General features: G+C 42.2%; 3 protein-coding genes across 3 annotated transcripts in view; 1 reads left to right on the top strand and 2 right to left on the bottom strand.

The window, feature by feature from the left end:
• The window catches only part of arhgap18 (Rho GTPase activating protein 18), a 16,957-nt gene extending 16,711 nt beyond the window's left edge, over window positions 1–246 (bottom strand). Inside the window, exon 1 of the mRNA XM_060884373.1 lies at window positions 1–246. This exon is cut by the window's left edge and continues 3 nt beyond it. Coding sequence (XP_060740356.1) covers window positions 1–125 — 125 coding nt within the window. The 5' untranslated portion in view covers window positions 126–246.
• A 1,843-nt stretch (window positions 247–2,089) lies between these two features.
• LOC132854725 (tripartite motif-containing protein 16-like) lies at window positions 2,090–8,792 on the top strand. Its single transcript, XM_060883306.1, has 6 exons — window positions 2,090–2,809; window positions 3,136–3,231; window positions 3,371–3,604; window positions 3,735–3,906; window positions 4,461–4,520; window positions 6,625–8,792. The coding sequence occupies exons 1-6, from the start codon at window positions 2,210–2,212 to the stop codon at window positions 7,146–7,148; spliced, it is 1,686 nt and encodes a 561-aa protein (XP_060739289.1). The 5' UTR covers window positions 2,090–2,209; the 3' UTR covers window positions 7,149–8,792.
• Window positions 8,793–9,528: 736 nt separating this feature from the next.
• On the bottom strand, window positions 9,529–13,592 carry LOC132854904 (putative transmembrane protein 244). Its single transcript, XM_060883565.1, has 4 exons — window positions 13,038–13,592; window positions 11,970–12,095; window positions 9,805–9,849; window positions 9,529–9,681 (listed from the first exon to the last, which is right to left on the bottom strand). The coding sequence occupies exons 1-4, from the start codon at window positions 13,132–13,134 to the stop codon at window positions 9,584–9,586; spliced, it is 366 nt and encodes a 121-aa protein (XP_060739548.1). The 5' UTR covers window positions 13,135–13,592; the 3' UTR covers window positions 9,529–9,583.
• Window positions 13,593–19,191: the final 5,599 nt, after the last annotated feature.

The raw sequence follows: 19,191 nt of genomic DNA on the forward strand, positions 1-19,191 counted from the left end.
GGTCCTGGAGCTTCAGGCTCGTCCCCGGAGCTCGCAGCAGGCGCGCACACAGGAGAGAAAGCAGCCTGGCTGTTGCTGATGTACCCGGTCAGTATCACTCCCCGTGCGTCCTGGTGCCGATTCATGTTGCGCACCGCATTATTAACGCCTACAATAAAAACAAGCACAAACACCGAGGAGAATCTCTTCCCTAACGACTAGACTCTTCCCTAACAACGGGAACAACCGAGGAGAGAAACTCCACCTCCTCAGAGCAGGGAGGAACAAAGTCTCCTCTCCCTGCGTCAACATGGGCGTAATGATTCACTCTGGTGATCCGACTCCTTTGAACTACTCGTTTAAATGAATCGGATATCTCAAGCTTTGATTCAGAGCTGCCGAAATATCGAATTGTGCTTTAATTCTGTCATATCACATTGTTCTGTCGTGTCAGTGGCTGATTTTAGTGTTTTTATTGAAACTATATTAAATTAAATTGGTTTGCACCAATCCATGAAGGATTTCTATTAAATTTTGATTAAAAAGTTAAACTACTGAAACTGTGTTTACTGCTAAAATGTGCAAAAAATCAGATAAAACTTTATTATTTTCTAGAACTGGGGCTCTAAATGTGTTTAAGTGTAAATTCAGTGGACCACCAGGTTTATGTGATGAACCTCATCCAACTCTTCCAATAAGTTTCTATTTTAATTTTAGTAATATTTCGATTATTTATTGTTGATGTAAAGCTTTTTAATTCTCAAATATTGGATCCAAGCTGATGTTATTTATATTATTATATAACTGACAGATCAGAGAACTTCTGCTCGAGAAACTAGCCATAAATTCATTATATTGACACTTCCACAAGTCGATCTAATGAACGTTATACATCCATATGCAGTCTTTATTTTAAACTTTAATTTTATTTAATCATGATATTTTGAGTAATAAAAGAGAGTTAACCCGTTTATAACCGTTTATTTATTATCTGCTGTCTTGACCGAAATATTAGAAGTTGGTACATAAAGAGTTCAACATAATAAATAGTTCTCTTGTGGTGCCGTGACCAAAGAAATAAGTTCTTATCTGTTATTAAACCATGTTGTATTCAACTTGTCAACACCGGCTTTCAGAAACCCTTCATTATTGTAGTTTAAATATATTTTGTTATATGCAAATAATCATGAAGATTCCAAAAACAAAATGCAAATTAGTCTAAAATGTAACGTATATGTAATGTAATGTGCGACCAACATCAGAAGTTCAGGCCTCTTATAAGTTATTTTTATTGTTCCCAATGAGTTCACAACTTAATAAATAAGTTTCCTGACATAAATAATAAAAGTTTCCTGTCGTACTCAAACGTCTAAAATCCTGCATTCCCCGTGAGAGGTGTATGATGGTCTCACTGTATCTCCTTGAGCACTAATATTTTTTAATCTTTTCCACCCTCCTCTGGTGATTGTGTGGAACAGCAGCAAGTTACTAAACCGTGTGACGGCGATGTTGTAAAAGTAGCTTGGGTTTTTTTTTTTTTTTTTGAGATCTTCATGCAAGCAGCACTGGAACAGTTTGGAGGTTACACAGCAGGAGGGGATTATAAGAACACCCTGAGAACCAGTGACAGGGTCATGGAGCTCAAGGCTCACTGATGCAGTTACCTTCTAATAGATGAAAACTGGATGAACTTAGGAACGAAGATGAGTGGGCAGGGGCAGGGTTATGATCTGGGTATGTTCTACTGGGAAACCTTGGATCCTGGGGTTCATGTGGAGGTTATTTTGATTTGTACAACCTACCTAAACACTGCTACAGACCAAGATCACTGATCCATGGAGACGCCACCTCTCAACTTACATGAACTTTAATACCACAGCACTCTTTAAGAGGTCTTGTGGAGTTTAGACCTTGATGGCTCAAAGCTGTTTTAGAGGCATGAGGACAGAATGCATAATATTATGTGGGTAGTTATAATGTTACAGCTCATCAATGTACACTATTGCTTAAAGCTTAGCAAGTGAGAGATCTTCAGTATCACAAAGATACTTAAGCAAACATGTGGTCAAAATCTCTCTCTCTCCACCCCTTTTTCTCTGCCACCCAGGACCAGGAAGTCTCTCTCCCTTATTTCACAGAAAATGAAAGCTCTGAGTGACTCTCTCTCTCTCTCTCTCTCTCTCTCTCTCTCTCTCTCTCTCTCTCTCTCTCTCTCTGTGAGTTCAGGAAAATGGCTGAGGCGAGTATTTCAGTAGATCAGCTTTCAGTGGATCAGTTCATCTGTCCAGTGTGTCTGGATCTCCTGAAGGATCCGGTGGCTCTTCCCTGTGGTCACAGTTTCTGTAAGGTGTGTATTAATGGCTGCTGGGATCAGGAGGATCAGAAGGACGTCTACAGCTGTCCTCAGTGCAGAGATACTTTCACACCAAGGCCTGTTCTACACAGAAACAACATGCTGGCTGAAGTGGTGGAAAAACTGAAGAAGACTGAAGTCCAAGATGCTTCTCCTGCTCACTGTTATGCTGGACCTGGAGATGTGGAGTGTGATTTCTGCACCGGGAGAAAATACAAAGCCGTCAAGTCCTGTCTGGTGTGTGTGGCTTCGTTTTGTGAAACTCATCTCAAACCTCATCTTGAAAGTCCTGCTTTGAAAAAACACACATTAATGGAAGCCTCTGGAAATCTACAAGAGAAGATCTGCTCTGAACACGATGAAGTTCTGAAGATCTTCTGTCGTACTGATCAGAGATGTATTTGCTCTTCTTGCATGTTGGATAAACATAAAGGCCACGACGCTGTATCAGTTGCAGAAGGAAGAGCTGAGAAACAGGTGAGAATAAGAAAGTTAAATCATCTTAATTATTTGTTCCTGTCTAAAAGCAGGAACTTTATTCAGCTATATAATTTAAACTTCAATTTCGATCAAAATCATTTTGTTAAAGCTTAATAAATTGTACGTGTTCTGAATTTAATTTCAACAATAGTCATAATCCAGTCAGATCAGTTAGTGAACATTCCAGTTACAGGGCGTGGAAGATGAAAACACACACAGAAAAAATGGAGCAAGAGTGAGAGAAACTGTTAACTATTAAGATGCCTTAATGTATCAGTTTAGCATATTTACATTAAAAATACATCATCCTGATGTGTCCTCAGAGTGAGTTAAATGAGGAGCAGATGAAAGTCCAGCAGAGACTCCAGGAGAAGCAGAAGAAGGTGCAGGAGCTGAAACAGACTGTGAACACTATAAAGGTGAGCAGTGAGCAGAGACAGAGCTGCTCCTAGAAACACACACAACATGGACAACATGGAGTCATTTAGAGTCCCAGTAAGAGAGAGAATGAGAGATGAGCTTTAAATGGACCTTCATGTGTTGTGTGTCTCCTAACAGCTCAGTGCACTGACAGCAGTGGAGGACAATGAGATAATCTTTACTGAGATGATCAGCTTCATGGAGAAAAAGCGCTCGGAGGTGACGGAGATGATCAGAGCTCAGGAGAAGGCTGAACTGAGTCGAGCTGAACGACTCCTGGAGCAACTGGAGCAGGAGATTGATGATATTCAGAGGAGAGTCACTGAGATGGAGAAGCTTTCACACATACACGATCACATCCATTTCCTCCAGGTAACACACACTGTCTGATCTACAGAGTCAGATGTTCCTCACACTCTCTAAAACACCTCTCATTAAAGCAGCAATAAATGTCCCTGTCTGACATCACAAGTGTGTCTTTCATTTCATTTCTTCTCTGTAGGCTTTAGCTTCTGGACGTCAGTCTCCTCTATTTAACAGACCAGATTTTGACACGTCCAGCATCAGGGTCCCTCAACATCTGTCATTTGATGGAGTGAAGAATTCTCTCTCAGATCTGAAGAAGAGACTGGAGGAATTCTGTGAGGAGGAATTCAACAAAATCCCTCCACATGGTAAGAGGAGCTGCTCCTGCTGGAGAAACACAATGATGGACTTCTTTACTCGCTCTTTACTGAAACATTGAAAAAATTACAGTTTTTTACTTTACTTTTAAACTGGACATTTACATTCACTTGCAGCTCCCTGCTTGCACACCTACACCTTTCATTGAGACACTAAAGGCTCCTTTTCTCTTTTTTAATTTTGGAAAAAAAGATTGGTTAAATGGATTAAATGTAATTAGAATGCAACTGATGATTTTGTTACTTGAGCTACAGGTTGTTTGAAATATCAGGAACCAGAGTGGGTTGGAAATTTGTTTAGCATGTAAGTCGATCCAAATATGTTGGTTAAAAATGTACAAAATCATGATGGAAAATATATATAACATAAGTTAAGTAACTTAATTAGCATAATGTATCAGACATTGTTGTTAAGAGATGTTAGTTTTCTCTTTGTGTGTGTGATGTGAGGAGACTGTAAAAATATAAACTCATATAGTTTGAAACCCTAAAGCACATTTTTTACACACAAAAAAACTACTTTTCTTCATTTATTCTCTCCTCAGCTGCAGCAGTTTACATTATTTCACCATCGGAGGTACAGAGCAGAGAAGATTTTCTCAAATGTATGTCTAACCAACACACACACACACACACACACACTCACACACACACACACACACACACACACACACACACACACACACACACACAAACAAACACACACACACACAAACTCACACAAACACACAGGTGTTTCTATTTCTATGATCTTGTGGTGGATTCTGCTGAATGTACAACCCTCTTCTGCATGTTGTATTCCTGGATAGAGATGGTGCAGTATGAGGTATCGATGTTTCCTATCAGCATGCTCTTGATGGCACAGATATAGTATGTTCTTTAACCTAGAGTAGTGAACTTGACCTTCCTAAGATTCAGTTACTTGGAGTGGTAAATTTTAGTTACTTGCGGTGGGGTCTTGCTGCGGATGTCAAGGATGAGCTCACTTCTTGTAAACTGCGACCCAATATGGATGACCTTATCTCCCTGGCGACTGGGAGATTCCCACTCGTAGCTCCTTGATCATGCCCCTCTGCAGACGCTTTGTTGGATTACTGCTCCAAACTTGCAGTTAACCTCCAACGAGAAAGTGCTGCGCTAAGGCAACAGACTTTGCCTTTACTTTGTGGAGGCCGGCTACATGGCTTGTCGCTAAAGGAAGTGCCAGTGGGGAGCCGGTGGTCTCCAGTCTGCTCCAAACCAACTCCATATATTTTCCAAGCTTAATCTCTGTAACTCCTATCATCCGGTTCAAATTCGGGAGGGTGATGAGTGGAAGACTGCGTTCAACACCCCAACAGGCCACTATGAGTACCTGGTCATGCTGTTTGTTCTTACCAACACTCAGGCCATCTAAACAACCTCTAGTGAACAACGTCCTGTGAGAGATGCTGAACAAGTTTGTCTTTGTATACTTAGACAACATTCTCATCTTCTCCTGCTCCCTGGAGGAGCATGTTTGGGCCATACTCTGACCATACTCTGGGCCATCTATATGTAAAGGCCAAGAAATGTGAATTCCATTGCTCGAGCACCTCCTTCCTGGGGTTTTTACTTTCGGCCGGTAATGTACAGATAGACCTCAGCCGGGTTGAGGCAGTGGGGAGTTTGCCTCGCCTTGAGAGCCAGGAAACAGCTCCAGCGATTCCTGGGGTTTGCAAACTTTTACCGCAAGTTCCTCAGAAGCTAAAGTGCTGTCGCAGCCCCCAATGCCAAACAAGCCTTTACCAGACTCAAAGATCTCTGCCCCAATCCTGACTCTACCTGACCCAGTTTTCTGGTGGAGATGGATGCTTCTGTCCTCGGTGTGGGGGCTGTCCTGTCAGAGCCCTGCCGTTTCTTCTCTCTACACATCAGTCTGACCAAAAACAAATATGCCATCAAGGATTTCAAGCTCTTGGAGGTAAAGTTGGATCTTGAGAAATAGCATCATTGGCTGGAGAGCGCGGAACATCCGATTCTAGTATGGACAGATCACCGGTTTAACGATTCTCTAAGATCGTTTTTAATTGGATCAGCTGTTTGCTTACATTGTATTGTAACTTTGTATCTGTATGTGAACTCTGTGGGTGCACCCCTTCGCTAAGGAACTGCTGACACTGTGTGTATCTCCGTCTGTACAACCCGTCACTGCTTCATGGCTGCCTTCTCTCATTTTGCCCTGAGTGGCTCTGTTACCTCATTAAAGACTTAAGTAATTAAGTATGTAATTACTGAAAGTATGTGATGTAATTAAGCTCCTGTCTGAGTTCTGCATTTGGGCCCTACACCACTGTTCTCTGACAGCTTGTTTTTCACAATGTTGCACTCAGATTCATGATGACCTGAAACAGGTTGAACAGTTTATTATGCTACCCACTCCGCCGTAGGACTACTAACAGCAGTATCAGACCCTTTAAGACTGTTCTAGCAGTAGGATATTTAAAAATAGTTCATTAGCCTGCAAATGAGTCCAATGTACCACAGACACCCCTTCCAGAAGACTGCTGAGTACAGCATGTGGGAAGTTTCTTGTGACCCTCTGGTGTAAAAGGTGTTGAAAGACCATCCATGGGGTTTGATTTTGAACACCAGAAATCATTCAGAATCTAATGTGAACACATCTGTTTTTTGTTAAAAATGTTAATATTTGACAGTTGTTTATTTGTTTTATTTCTGCTTTTATTTTAGATTTCTGTCATCTGACTCTGGATCCCAACACGGCAAATCATAGCCTTATTCTGTCTGAGAAGAACAGAGCAGTGAGATACAGTGAGAAAAAAATGTCTTACTGTGATCATCCATGGAAATTTGACTCCTGCCTTCAGGTGTTGTGTAAGGAAAGTTTAAGTGGACGCTGTTACTGGGAGGTGGAGTGGAGCGGTGATGGAGGTGTGTCCATATCAGTCTCATATAAAGACATCAGCAGGAAAGGAGATAGTAATGAGTGTACCTTTGGACTCAACAATAAGTCCTGGAGTCTGTGGTGTTCTTCTTCTCTCTCTTTCTATCACAACAACATTAAGACCGAGTTCGGTGTTCCTTCTCCGTCCAGAATAGGAGTGTATGTGGATCACAGTGCAGGAACTCTGTCCTTCTACAGCGTCTCTGACACCATGAAGCTCCTCCACAGAGTCCACACCACATTCACTCAGCCTCTATACGCTGGGTTTGGGGTTCATAGAGTAATTGTTAAGTTAACTGATTCAAAATAGTTTGTTATAAAAGTTGTTTTACAGGAATGATTACTTAAAAACCTACGGCCATTTGTAAGTAGGATTAGCATGTCATATGCAATTAATAGCTTCATACAAAATAGGGAAGTATTTCTTTAACACTTTCTTTAATATGACATGGAAATTAAATGTTCATGTGAAAAAAACACTGAAAAAAGTATACATAATAAAATATACATATATATTCTGTATAGATAAAAGAATACATGGTCAGTTTTAGGAGACTATATTATGTACAGTGGTGTGAAAAAGTGTTGGCCCCCTTCCTATTTTTTTTTTATGTTTGTCACACTTTAATGTTTCAGATCATCAAACAAATTTAAAAATTAGTCGAAGATAACACAAGTAAACACAACATGCAGTTTTTAAATAAAGGTTTTTATTATTAAGGGAAAACAAAATCCAAACCCACATGGCCCTGTGTGAAAAAGTGTCTCACCCCTAAAAATTCCAGAGGATTTTTTTGTGTAAAGCCATAAGGTGTCAACTCTCTCTCTCTCTCTCTCTCTCTCTCTCTCTCTCTCTCTCTTTTATCTGTTAAATGCTTATATAGCCTGCAGAATTGAGTAATCCAATCCAAACATCAATTGTGCACAGGCATTAACACAGCGTTAGAAGTTGTCCAGCTATTAAAAGAAACTGTTATTCTGTGCTATGTTAATATTTACTGAATGAGAAACAGGCATTGAAAAACAAACATTGGTGTAACCTGAAGGACACAAAGTAATGAGGGCATGTCAATAAGAGGTGTGGTTAAGAGCTAAGACATATATCATGTGACGATCTTCATCAGACTGAAGGAAAAAAATGAGTGATGGTTACTCTGTTGGTTATACGTATCATCAGCAAGGTTTCAGAGATCAGGAGATATTTAGCCTCAAGTTACATCTTTAAACAGCATATGCCATATACTGCTGAAGCAGCTTTCATACACACATAATTACATCCATTTCCTCCAGGCAACTGCAATGTGATGTGCTTAATCTTATTCCTAGCAAGAACTGAGCTCCTGACACCCAACAAATATGCCCTGGAGCAGGATCAGTAAAGAGAAGTTATTTGTGGCGTTTCAAAAATCAACTGAAAGCAAAACTTCACTGAACAGAAAATGGCTACAACTGTACAAAAAATATAACTACAGTAAGTCTACAAACAGAGCTTCAGAAAACAAAAAAAAACGTATATAACATGTTCAAAGTACCAGGTAAAGCAGACTTAATTTATAAAACCAGGGCAGAAACAATCAAGACTGAAAACAAAGCACTGATCGAGCAGCCTTAAATAGGGCAAGACAAATGTGGCACCAGTCTGGCCTAACAAGTGATAAAACTTTGCAGGGATTAGAAGCATGATACCATCTAAAGGTGTGAAGGGTGCATAGATGTAGATGTATAGAGCTGCACACACACATTTCAGATGAATTCACACTCCACAGTATTCTGTGAATTAAACGCAACATGTTTACATTGTTCAGTTTGTTTTTCTCTTTCTCATAGTGAGAGTCAGTATGAGAAAGCATCAGTTCTCTGATCATCCAGAGAGATTTGACTCCTGGTCTCAGGTGTTGTGTAAGGAGAGTGTGTGTGGACGCTGTTACTGAGAGGGGTAGTGAGGGATGTGTGAACATTTCAGTCTTATATAAAGACATCAGCAAGAAAGGACAGGGTGATGAGTGTGGGTTTGGATTCAACAAACAGTCCTGGAGTCTGGAATGTTCTTCTTCTCTCTCTTTCTATCACAACAACATTAAGACTGATCTCAGAGTTCCATCATCCCCCAGAATAGGAGTGTATGTGGATCACAGTGCAGGAACTCTGTCCTTCTACAGCGTCTCTGACACCATGAAGCTCCTCCACAGAGTCCACACCACATTCACTCAGCCTCTATACGCTGGGTTTAAACTTGGTCTTCTGTCAGAAGTGAGGTTGTGTGATCCACAATAACATGTGTCTGGTGTTTTATGGTCAATAACAAGTTGAATCATGAATGATCTTATAGAAAAACTGTTTCATTTCAGCAGGATTACTCCTTATAGTGTCATTAAAGAGGTCGTTCCTGAGAAACAAAACACTTGTGAAATGTAACACAAACACAGAATATTCATTCTTTGTAACATGGTAATCATTTTTATTTTAATCTAGAAGTGAGGTTTGTAGGTTTAAGGGGTGTGTCTGTGTTCAGAATAAACCAATCACATTCACTCTCATGTACAAAGATCATTCATACATCTGCACCAATGATATGATTCTGATGAACTCCAAATAAAGAAGCTTCTGTAGGACTTTCTTTAAATCTTGTCTTTATTTGATGCTATATTTACATTTATAATCTCCTGACACAAATATGATCAGAGAGAGAGAGAGAGAGAGAGAGAGAGGAAACAACACACAGTTCAAACTGTTAAGAGATTTCACTCAGAAGTTTTGGAGGTCTGCAGGATGAACAAAATTCTTCCAATACAGATGATACGACAGAATCTGACCACCGAAGATCATCATCACTAATCCTGAACCTGGAAATGAACCAGTTAGAGAACAGATTAGATGCTAAAATCAGTGTGAACATGATGGATGAATGATTCAGATGTTTACTCCACTGGAACAGGAACGGGGTCAGTAACAGAGTCAGGACTCACCCTGAGAGATCCACCAGTGTTCTGTGGAGGGGAAATCGGCCATGACTGAAACACAACGGGACACAAAACTCCACTGATTTACATCCATACGTGTGAGAGGAGTCAGAGCACTGAGTCTCCACCACCATCTCCAATGTGAGTCAGTAAGTTACTGTTACATGGAGACCTGGAGGATATTTACAGAATAAAACTCAAGGATATGGTATTAGAAGAAAATACTCATCACTTCAGTTCTACACAAACCATGAACCCCATTTCCCATCATGCATCACTGCCTACAGACCAGACCGCACCTGACCAATAGCTTAGTTTTTATCTATTTAGAGTTACAGTGTAATAAGATATAATAATACGATATGTTTTATAAAGATAAAAATGTGAACAATCCCTGCACTAGTGAACTAATCAACAGCTTCGGACCAATCAGAAACGTGCGAATGTTTTTATTATTGTCACGCGTCTGCCACGCCTTTGTCCGCTCCTCCCTGTCTCCTCACCTGTTTCCCATCCTGTGATTGTCTGTGTGTGTATACATGTGAGCCGCGTTGCCAATGGCAGCGCGGATTCATTAGTGTAATTTCCGTTAGTTCCCCGTGTCGTGTGGATGTCTGTTTGTTTCCCTACTGTATTAAACCCCTTTCATTTGAAGCTATCCTGCCTACGGGTCTGTCTCCTTCCCACGGATCCGGGGGCCTGACAGAATGAATCCGCCTTCAGACCCAGCAGACCCAGCAGGATAGCTTCCAGCTCGGACCGGCCTTTTTTTTTCCTTTTTGCCTTTTTTTCTCCGGGGAAGGACGCCGCTCCGTTTCCAGTTTTTCCCGAGGAGGACGTCGCGTCACTTCCCCCTGGGACTGTTCCGTCAGTTCTTCCGGGCCTGAGTCCAGAGACATCGCTCCGCATTTCTCCGGTGAGGGACGCCGCTCCGTTTCCGGTACAGATCCCGAGGAGGACGTCGCTACACCATGTTCGCGGAGGATGTCGTGATCCTGGTTGGCCCCCCTTTTTTCTTTTGTTTGGCGCCCTGCGGCATCGCCCCGCATGTTCCGGTGAAGGACGCCGCTCCGTTTCCGGTACAGATCCCGAGGAGGACGTCGCTTCACTATTTCCGCGGGGGGTGCTGCAGGTCCGAGGAGGAGTATCCTTCCCCCCTGGACTGTCCCGTCAGTCCTTCCGGGCCTGAGTCCAGTGACATCCTCACCACGTTCGTGGAGGATGTCGTCATCCTGGTTGGCCCCCTTTTTTTTTGGTGCCCCGCGGCATCGCCCCGCACGTTTCCGGTGAAGGACGCCGCTCCGTTTCCGGTACAGATCCCGAGGAGGACGTCGCTTCACTCTTTCCGCGGAGGGTGCTGCGGGCCCGAGGTGGAGGATCCTTCCCGCCCTCCCGCCCCTTTTCTCTGGTCGCCGAGGCGGGGGTTTGGCCGCGGTGCGTCGGGGGATGTTGCTCGGCACCTCAGTTCGGCGGTGGACGTCACTCGGCCCTACAGCTCGGCTGTGGACTTCGCTCGGCCCTTCAGCTCGGATGCGGACGTCGCTTCGGCCCTTCAGCTCGGCTGTGGACGTCGCTCGGCCCTCTTTGGCTGCGCCGCCGTGTGCCCTGCTCCCCCCACCTACCTCGCCGTGTGCCTTGGCTCCCCTCGCCTACCTTGCCGTGGTCCTTGCTCCCCCCACTGGCCTCGCCGTCGTCCTTGCTCCCCTCACCTGCCAATCACCGTGGGCCTCGCCCCCCCTCCTGGACCTTGTCGGGTTTTGGCGCTTCGGGAGCCGCGCCTTAAGGGGGGGGTTCTGTCAGGGATCAGCGCGGACCTTTGGACACGTGCGAATGTTTTTATTATTGTCACGTGTCTGCCACGCCTTTGTCCGCTCCTCCCTGTCTCCTCACCTGTTTCCCATCCTGTGATTGTCTGTGTGTGTATACATGTGAGCCGCGTTGCCAATGGCAGCGCGGATTCATTAGTGTAATTTCCGTTAGTTCCCCGTGTCGTGTGGATGTCTGTTTGTTTCCCTACTGTATTAAACCCCTTTCATTTGAAGCTATCCTGCCTACGGGTCTGTCTCCTTCCCACCGTATCCGGGGGCCTGACAATGATACAGATAATGACTGACATCAACACTTATTTTTATTATTTTGGTTTGTGTGTGTTTTCATTTGACACTCCATACCAGTGACCGTGAGGCCTACGTGTAGCAGTGAGACAGTGATGGCGTAGTCCCACACCCGCCCCTCCACAATACAGGCGAACACCAGTCCTCCCACCACGTACGTCACCTCCGTCGAGATCACGCTCACTGCACAGGAAATAGACCCACAGTCAGAAAACTGCAGAACACAGAGTTTTAACAATCCTCACAAGTGAGAGACTTTGTGTTTATACCTGACAAATCCTGCAGCTTTAATCAACAGTTAATCAACTATCCTGACTTTTAGTCTGTAAATTAAACCTTGACTGTATTTCAGACGTCTTCTCATTTAGGGACAATTTGATATTTTCTCATCAATTTGAATTTGTCAGAATTAATCACCAGGATCTGATCCTATATCAGCTATCGCTGAAACAGACATCACAGACATTTCCTCCCTACACCAGGAGAGGGCACTGTCGCTCATTTATTTTAAAATGTCTTCTCTGGTGTTTGCTTCATTTCATGTCTGATTGTGTTCACCTTTTTTGGAGTTTCCTCAATTCTTTAGCTGTCTGTTTATTCCTGAGTGATGGCACAGTGTGTTGTGTTAGGTTATGTTCTATTATATTTTATATAATATATTTTTAATATTGAGTCCTCAGAGCTTTGCCTGGCTTCAGTCTGGTTCCTGGTTTTATTTTTAACTGTTATTTTTGTCATCTCCAATCTTCAGATGTGTTTTTTTTCCTCATGACACTCACAGCTTGAAATGTATTTCATTTACATCATTTGGCAGACGCTTTTATCCAATGCGATGTACAAAAGTGTTAGGGTTAGGGTTAGAATACATTAACTCTGGTTCACTAGGTTACATACTTAAGATACCATGTGTTTAGAACACTGTTCAAAGATTTTATTATTTTTTTTTATACATACATACATACATACAACATTCAGGGAGGAAGTGCTAGTTGAAGTGTTTCATGAATAAGTAGGTCTTCAACTGTCATTTGAAAATAACCAGTGACTCAGCTGTCTGGACCCATAGATGAAGTTCATTCAACCACCTCGTTGCCAGAACAGAAAAGAGTCTTGTAGTATACTTACCTCTTACCCTGAGAGATGGTGGAACCAGTCGAGCAGTGCTGGTAGCCCTCAGTGTGAGGAGTGATGAGGGCTTTGAGGTAAGAGGAAGTTGGTCCATTTTTGGCTTTGTAGGCCAGCATCAGTGTTTTGAATCTGATGCGTGCAGCTACTGGAAGCCAGTGGAGGGATAGCAGCAGCGGTGTGGTATGCGAGAACTTAGGCAGGCTGAAAAAAAAGCTGTTTGCAGAAGATGAATTGCATTCATAGGTAGACCTGCAGCAGTGTGTTGCAGTAGTCCAGTGATGAAATGACAAGAGATAACAAGTACCTGAGCAGCCTGTGTGGACATAAATGGCAGAATCCTTCTAATGTGGTAGAGAAGGATCCAACTACCTTCAAGAGAGCAAGGGTAATTCCCATCCTAAAGAAACCTGCTCTGGATCCATCAGACATCAGTAACTACAGACTATCACATTTCTTTCTAAAATTCTTGAAGGCATTGTCTATAATCAACTGTCTCTCTATCTCTCATAGGACAACCTCCAAGATACCAACCAGTCTGGCTTTAAAGCAGCTCATTCCACAGAGAATTTCACTGAGAAACTACATGCTGCCAGATCAGCCAAACTGTCATACGTTCTCATCTTTGTCACAACCAGCTCAAGTCATAACAAATAAGGAGGACGCAGTGAAAACCAAAATACCATTTAATCTTATTTAAGATTTAATTAGTCTGAACTTTGATAGAATGTTTTTAGCAGTTTAAACGTGACAATGTATTTGCAAACACAAATGAAAAACAATACTCACAAAATAAGGACGAAACAAAACAGAAAACAACCACAAACAGAACCCAAGCAGAAAAATCCCCCGAACACAATCAACACCAAACTTAAATAAGGAGAGATAACAAGCAACAGGTGCGCACGATTTACCGGTACAGCTCCACCCACTGGCCGGCCATAGCGGGGAAGCAGGAGACCCGTCACATCTTCCTTGACCTTTCAGCAGCATTTGATATGGTCAACCACTAGACTCTCTTGTCCACCCTCAGAAGTCTTGGGATTTGGGGATCAGTTTGGGAATGGTTCGCTTCGTACATGGAAGGACGCTCATATCAGGTAACATGGAAGGGAGTGACCTCGGCTCCATACAGACTCTCCACTGGTGTCCCACAGGGCTCAGTACATGGTCCTCTTCTTTTCTCCTTGTATACTCACTCTCTTGGTGAAGTTATTTCCTCACATGGGTTCTCTTACCACTGCTATGCTGATGATACACAACTTATCTTCTCTTTCCCACTCTCAGATACCACAGCTTCTGATTGGATCTCAGCATGTCTGGCAGAAATATCATCATGGATGACAGCTCATAAGTTAAAGCTCATGTTTCGGTGGGTAAGAGAGGGGGGGTGAGAGTTAGTTTTAGGTAGGATAGGGAAAGTGATGCTGAAGGATACCAGGTGGTGATTGGAGATGTGTTGTGGGGTAGCAGTCATGTCTGTAGCTGGGGAAGGACAGTTGAAAACCAGGTCCAGGACATTAGATGGGATGTAGATGTTGAGTATCAGGACGAATGATTCCAGAAGAGTCAGGAGGGAAGAAGATTGAAGCTTGTCAGAGGGGTGCTATTGGAAGGGAATGCACTAAGCAGTGTGTCCATTTCTTCCAGGAAGTCTCCTAGGGGACCAGGAGGGTGGTAGATAACAATGATGAGAAGGTTGATTGGAGAGGTAAAATGAAATGGCATGGCAAAGTAACAACCTACAATCACCTCATATATATTAATATGTGATAAAATCTTACAATAACACTTAAAGCTACACTGGGGGCTCTGGATTAAATCTGAGCTTGGATTATTGTCTGGATTATTACTGAGCCTTATATGCACTCCGTGTGTGATTTGCTCCTGGTTTTCTTCAACAACATATACAGAACACATCACAAACTGTCAGCACTAAACTGCCCCGGGGTATGTATTTAGTGATGAAATGGTGTCCCGGGTGTGTATTCCTGCTTGTGTCCAGTGTTCCTGGGACAGACTCTGGATCCACAGCCATTGTTCTCAGGATAAAGCACCTAATGACAGCGAGGATTGAGAATCTGCATATTTTAATCAGACAAGGACAAACAATGGTACAGTCTCAGCTACTAAAATCAAACAGTCCCTGAATGAAAGAGTATTTATTGTGCTTAATGAATTAATTTCTAAATGATCCCTGTCTCCACCCATAGCCAGAACTCTGTCTCATTTACAGAAAGAGCCTCAGATGAGTCGGACTTTGTCCTTTACTCCTGTCCTCCCATAAATAAGATTTAATTCAGAGGAGCTCACCTCGGTCCTGGAGCTTCAGGCTCGTCCCCGGAGCTCGCAGCAGGCGCGCACACAGGAGAGAAAGCAGCCTGGCTGTTGCTGATGTACCCGGTCAGTATCACTCCCCGTGCGTCCTGGTGCCGCTTCTTGTTGCGCCCCGCATTATTAACGGCTACAATAAAAACAAGCACAAGCACCGAGGAGACTCTCTTCCCTAACGACTAGACTCTTCCCTAACAACGGGAACAACCGAGGAGAGAAACTCCACCTCTTCAGAGCAGGGAGGAACAAAGTCTCCTCTCCCTGCGTCAACATGGGCGTAATGATCCACGCTGGTGATCCGACTCCATTCAACTATATGTTTAACCTTCGTATTTTCCTTGGGTCTATTTGACCCGGCTGAAAGTTTAATGTGTCATAACTTGGGTTTTCTTCAACATATTTACCTGAAATTTACCAAGATTGTTCCAAATTATGAATTTTGCAAGTAAAATTACTGTTGTCTATTTTCGTTGAACTATGTGTTCAGACCAGTATATACTATGCATTTTGACCCGGCCACATTTAGTGGGGCAATAGGTTACACTTTTGCCCTTTTCAGCGCAATGAACATACATACAGACACAAAAATGCACAGATAAAATGTCCACTAACACACGCACCCAAAACACACACTCACACACCACACACACACATGCACACACACACACACAAACAGACACAATTGGGCATTGCATTTCATTAGGCCTCCAGAAAAAAAAAGCCAAACATTTGTAAATATTTCACACTTTTGATATGCCTTTGCCTAGCAGAGGGCAAAATATGATCTACCGAAATGATGCTACACACACACAGACACACACACACACAAGCATTGGGCATTGCAATTCATTAGGCCTCCAGAAAAAACAAAAGCTACTCATTTGTAAATATTTCACACTTGTTATATGTATTTGTCCAGCTCAGTCAAACACTGTTCAAAGAATTGGGCATTGCATTTCAGTTGGCCTCTAGACAAAACAAAGGCTACACATTTGTAAAAGTTTCACACACACACACACACACACACACACACATGTTCATATTTCTATAAAGAAGTTCAAAAATAAAATAGATGTGTTTTGCAAATCATATTTGTTTCCTCTCTTATTTATAAATTTAGTTGCATCAGTCAGCTTTGGCCTGGAGATATGCTGAGTAATGTTTGATATTCATCAGTCAGTGGTTATCCAAAATAATATTTAATAATTTCTGCTTATTTTACTCAAAAACATGGCATAATTATGCCATGTTTTTGAGTGGTGTGTGTGTGTGTGTGTGTGTGTAGCCTGTTGTTGGTTGATCAGATGACATCAGGTGGGCAAAATAGATATTACAAGTGTAAAATAGATATTACACACAGAATGGTAATAATTGTAGAATTTTTGATTTATAAGCATTCAAGTCAATTTGGCCGGGAAAAAAACAGGTTTTATTATTTGCTGACATTAAAAATGGTCAAAATGGTTTCAAACCAATCTCCTGCCCTTGAAATATACCAGCCTGTAATTGTGGAGCAACCTTTGTGCCTCTATAGGGAAAATTATTCAAACTCTATGTTAATATGTTGGAAACAAGTTAGACTAAAAAGGTGAAAAAATGGCTATCATATATACTTCATTTTTTATAAGCAGTCAAAACAGAAAAGGTCAAGTTGACTCGGCACTCCTAATTTGTATAGGAGGACAATAAGGGGGTTAAATGAATTGGATATCTCAAGCTGTGATTCAGAGCTGCCGAAATATAGAATTGTACTTTAATTCTGTCATATCACATTGTTCAGTCGCCCCAGTGGATGATTTTAATGTTTTTATTGAAAGTAAATTTGACGGATTACATTAAAATGGTTTGCACCAATCCACTGGTTCATGAAGGATTTCTATTAAATTATGTGAGTTCAACTATGTACAACTACTGAAACTGTGTTTACTTCTAAACACTAGAAGGTCACTAACATAGGTCACTAACAGGCGGACCGTGGTCCCAGAAGCTGTCCAATACGGACCCGGACCTAGAGCCAAAACAAAAGGTTATGATTTAAAACTAAGCGCTGCTATTTTAATCGGCGCAGGTTTTGCAATCTTTACAATAGTGATAGTGGAACTGCACAGACCAATTGCATGCGAGTTAAGCCATCCCACGTGATACCACTCAGCCAATCAAATCTGTGCATTCCTGAAGTAAGCACTGCGACTCAACAGTGCAAGACAGATGAGAGAGAATTAGAGTAAAGTTACACATGAAAGAAAGATAGCGATACATGTAGAAAACAAAGGGAGAGAAACAGACGAGTGAGACAGAGAAAGGGAGAGAAATAGACGAGTGAGACGGAGAAAGGGAGAGAAACAGACGAGTGAGACGGAGAAAGGAAGAAGAATAAAGAACAAATGGCACGCTCCGAGAAAAGAAAAGGGGACAGCGAAAACATTTAATCCAGAATGGACAGACTCATTTCTGTTCACACTTCCCACTTCACACTAAACCATTGTGTCTCATATGTACAGAAACTCTGGCACTTATTAAAAGTGGCAATGTGAAACACCATTATGTTAAGTTTATTTTAAACTTTATTATTCATAATATTTCGAGTAATAAAAGAGAATTAATCCATTAATCCTTATTTATTATGTACTGTCTTGACCGAAATATTAGAAGTGGTGCCGTGACCAAAGAAATAAGTTCTTATCTGTTAATAAACCATGTTGTATTCAACTTGTCAACACCGAATTTCAGAAACCCTTCATTATTGTTGTTTAAATATATTTTGTTCTATGCAAATAATCATGAAGATTCCAAAAAAATTTGGAATGCAAATTAGGCAGAAATGTAATGTACTTTACCTGGACATCACTGGGCTTGCGACCAACATTAACTTCAGGCCTCTTATAAGTTATTTTTATTGTTCCCAATGAGTTCAAAACTTAATAAATAGGTTTCTTGACATAAATAATAAAAGTTTCCTGTCGTACTCAAACGTCTAAAATTCTGCATTCCCATGAGAGGTGTATGATGGTCTCACTGTATCTCCTTCAGCACTAATATTTTTTAATCTTTTCCACCCTCCTCTGGTGATTGTGTGGAACAGCAGCAAGTTACTAAACAGTGTGAAGGCGATGAAGGAGGTGTAAAAGCAGCTTGGGGTTTTTTGAGATCTTCATGAAAGCAGCAATGGAAGAGTTTGTGTTATGAATGAAACACCTGCCTCGTCTCCCGAACGCCACCAGAGGGAACCTGCGCCCGAGTTCTAGCAACTCCCGAACTATATCTCCCACAAACCACCTCTCCTGTCATTATTACAACACCAGCTGCTTTCAATCACCTGCTTCCTGTAAAGCAGGAACTTGAACTTCCTCTCACTGCGAAGTCTCGATTTGCCTCTGCTATCAGTCTGAGCGTTTGTCTGTCTGTGTATTCCTGGTTTTGACTCTGTTTTGGTTTTTGCTCCGTTCTATGATTATCTGCCACCTGCCCCGACCTTCTGCCTGTATTACCGTTTCTGATTTTTGCCTCACCTTTGATATTGTGTTTGCTGATTCTGACCTACGCCTGTTGTACCTCGAGCTTGTATTAAAAAGCGTGCACATGGATCCTCCGTCTCATGACCTGTCATTACAGAAGACTTTGCCACCATATGATCCAGCCGCTGCCTCACAGCTCGTCTCCCAGGTTCAGCCAGTCAGCCACCACTCCCAACAGCTGGCTCACCTTGCATCACTCACGGGTGAGCTTGTCACAGCCCTGCAAAGCTTGCAAAGTATCCCCACAGATTCTAGCATGATCCCTGCGACCGCCAACCCACGGCTCTCCTTCCCGGAGAAATTCA

This window comes from Tachysurus vachellii, chromosome 12, assembly GCF_030014155.1.
Source record: "Tachysurus vachellii isolate PV-2020 chromosome 12, HZAU_Pvac_v1, whole genome shotgun sequence".
NCBI classification, from domain to species: domain Eukaryota; kingdom Metazoa; phylum Chordata; class Actinopteri; order Siluriformes; family Bagridae; genus Tachysurus; species Tachysurus vachellii.

Excerpts from the sequence above, each read along its gene's own strand:
- LOC132854725 (XM_060883306.1), top strand. The coding sequence starts at position 2,210 with ATGGCTGAGGCGAGTATTTCAGTAGATCAGCTTTCAGTGGATCAGTTC. Across the intron at positions 3,232-3,370 it reads AGACTGTGAACACTATAAAG|CTCAGTGCACTGACAGCAGT; the intron begins GTGAGCAGTGAG and ends GTCTCCTAACAG. Across the intron at positions 4,521-6,624 it reads CAGAGAAGATTTTCTCAAAT|ATTTCTGTCATCTGACTCTG; the intron begins GTATGTCTAACC and ends CTTTTATTTTAG.
- LOC132854904 (XM_060883565.1), bottom strand. The coding sequence starts at position 13,134 with ATGGACCAACTTCCTCTTACCTCAAAGCCCTCATCACTCCTCACACTG. Across the intron at positions 12,096-13,037 it reads ACCATCTCTCAGGGTAAGAG|TGAGCGTGATCTCGACGGAG; the intron begins GTAAGTATACTA and ends TTTCCTGTGCAG. Across the intron at positions 9,682-9,804 it reads ACACTGGTGGATCTCTCAGG|GTTCAGGATTAGTGATGATG; the intron begins GTGAGTCCTGAC and ends GTTCATTTCCAG.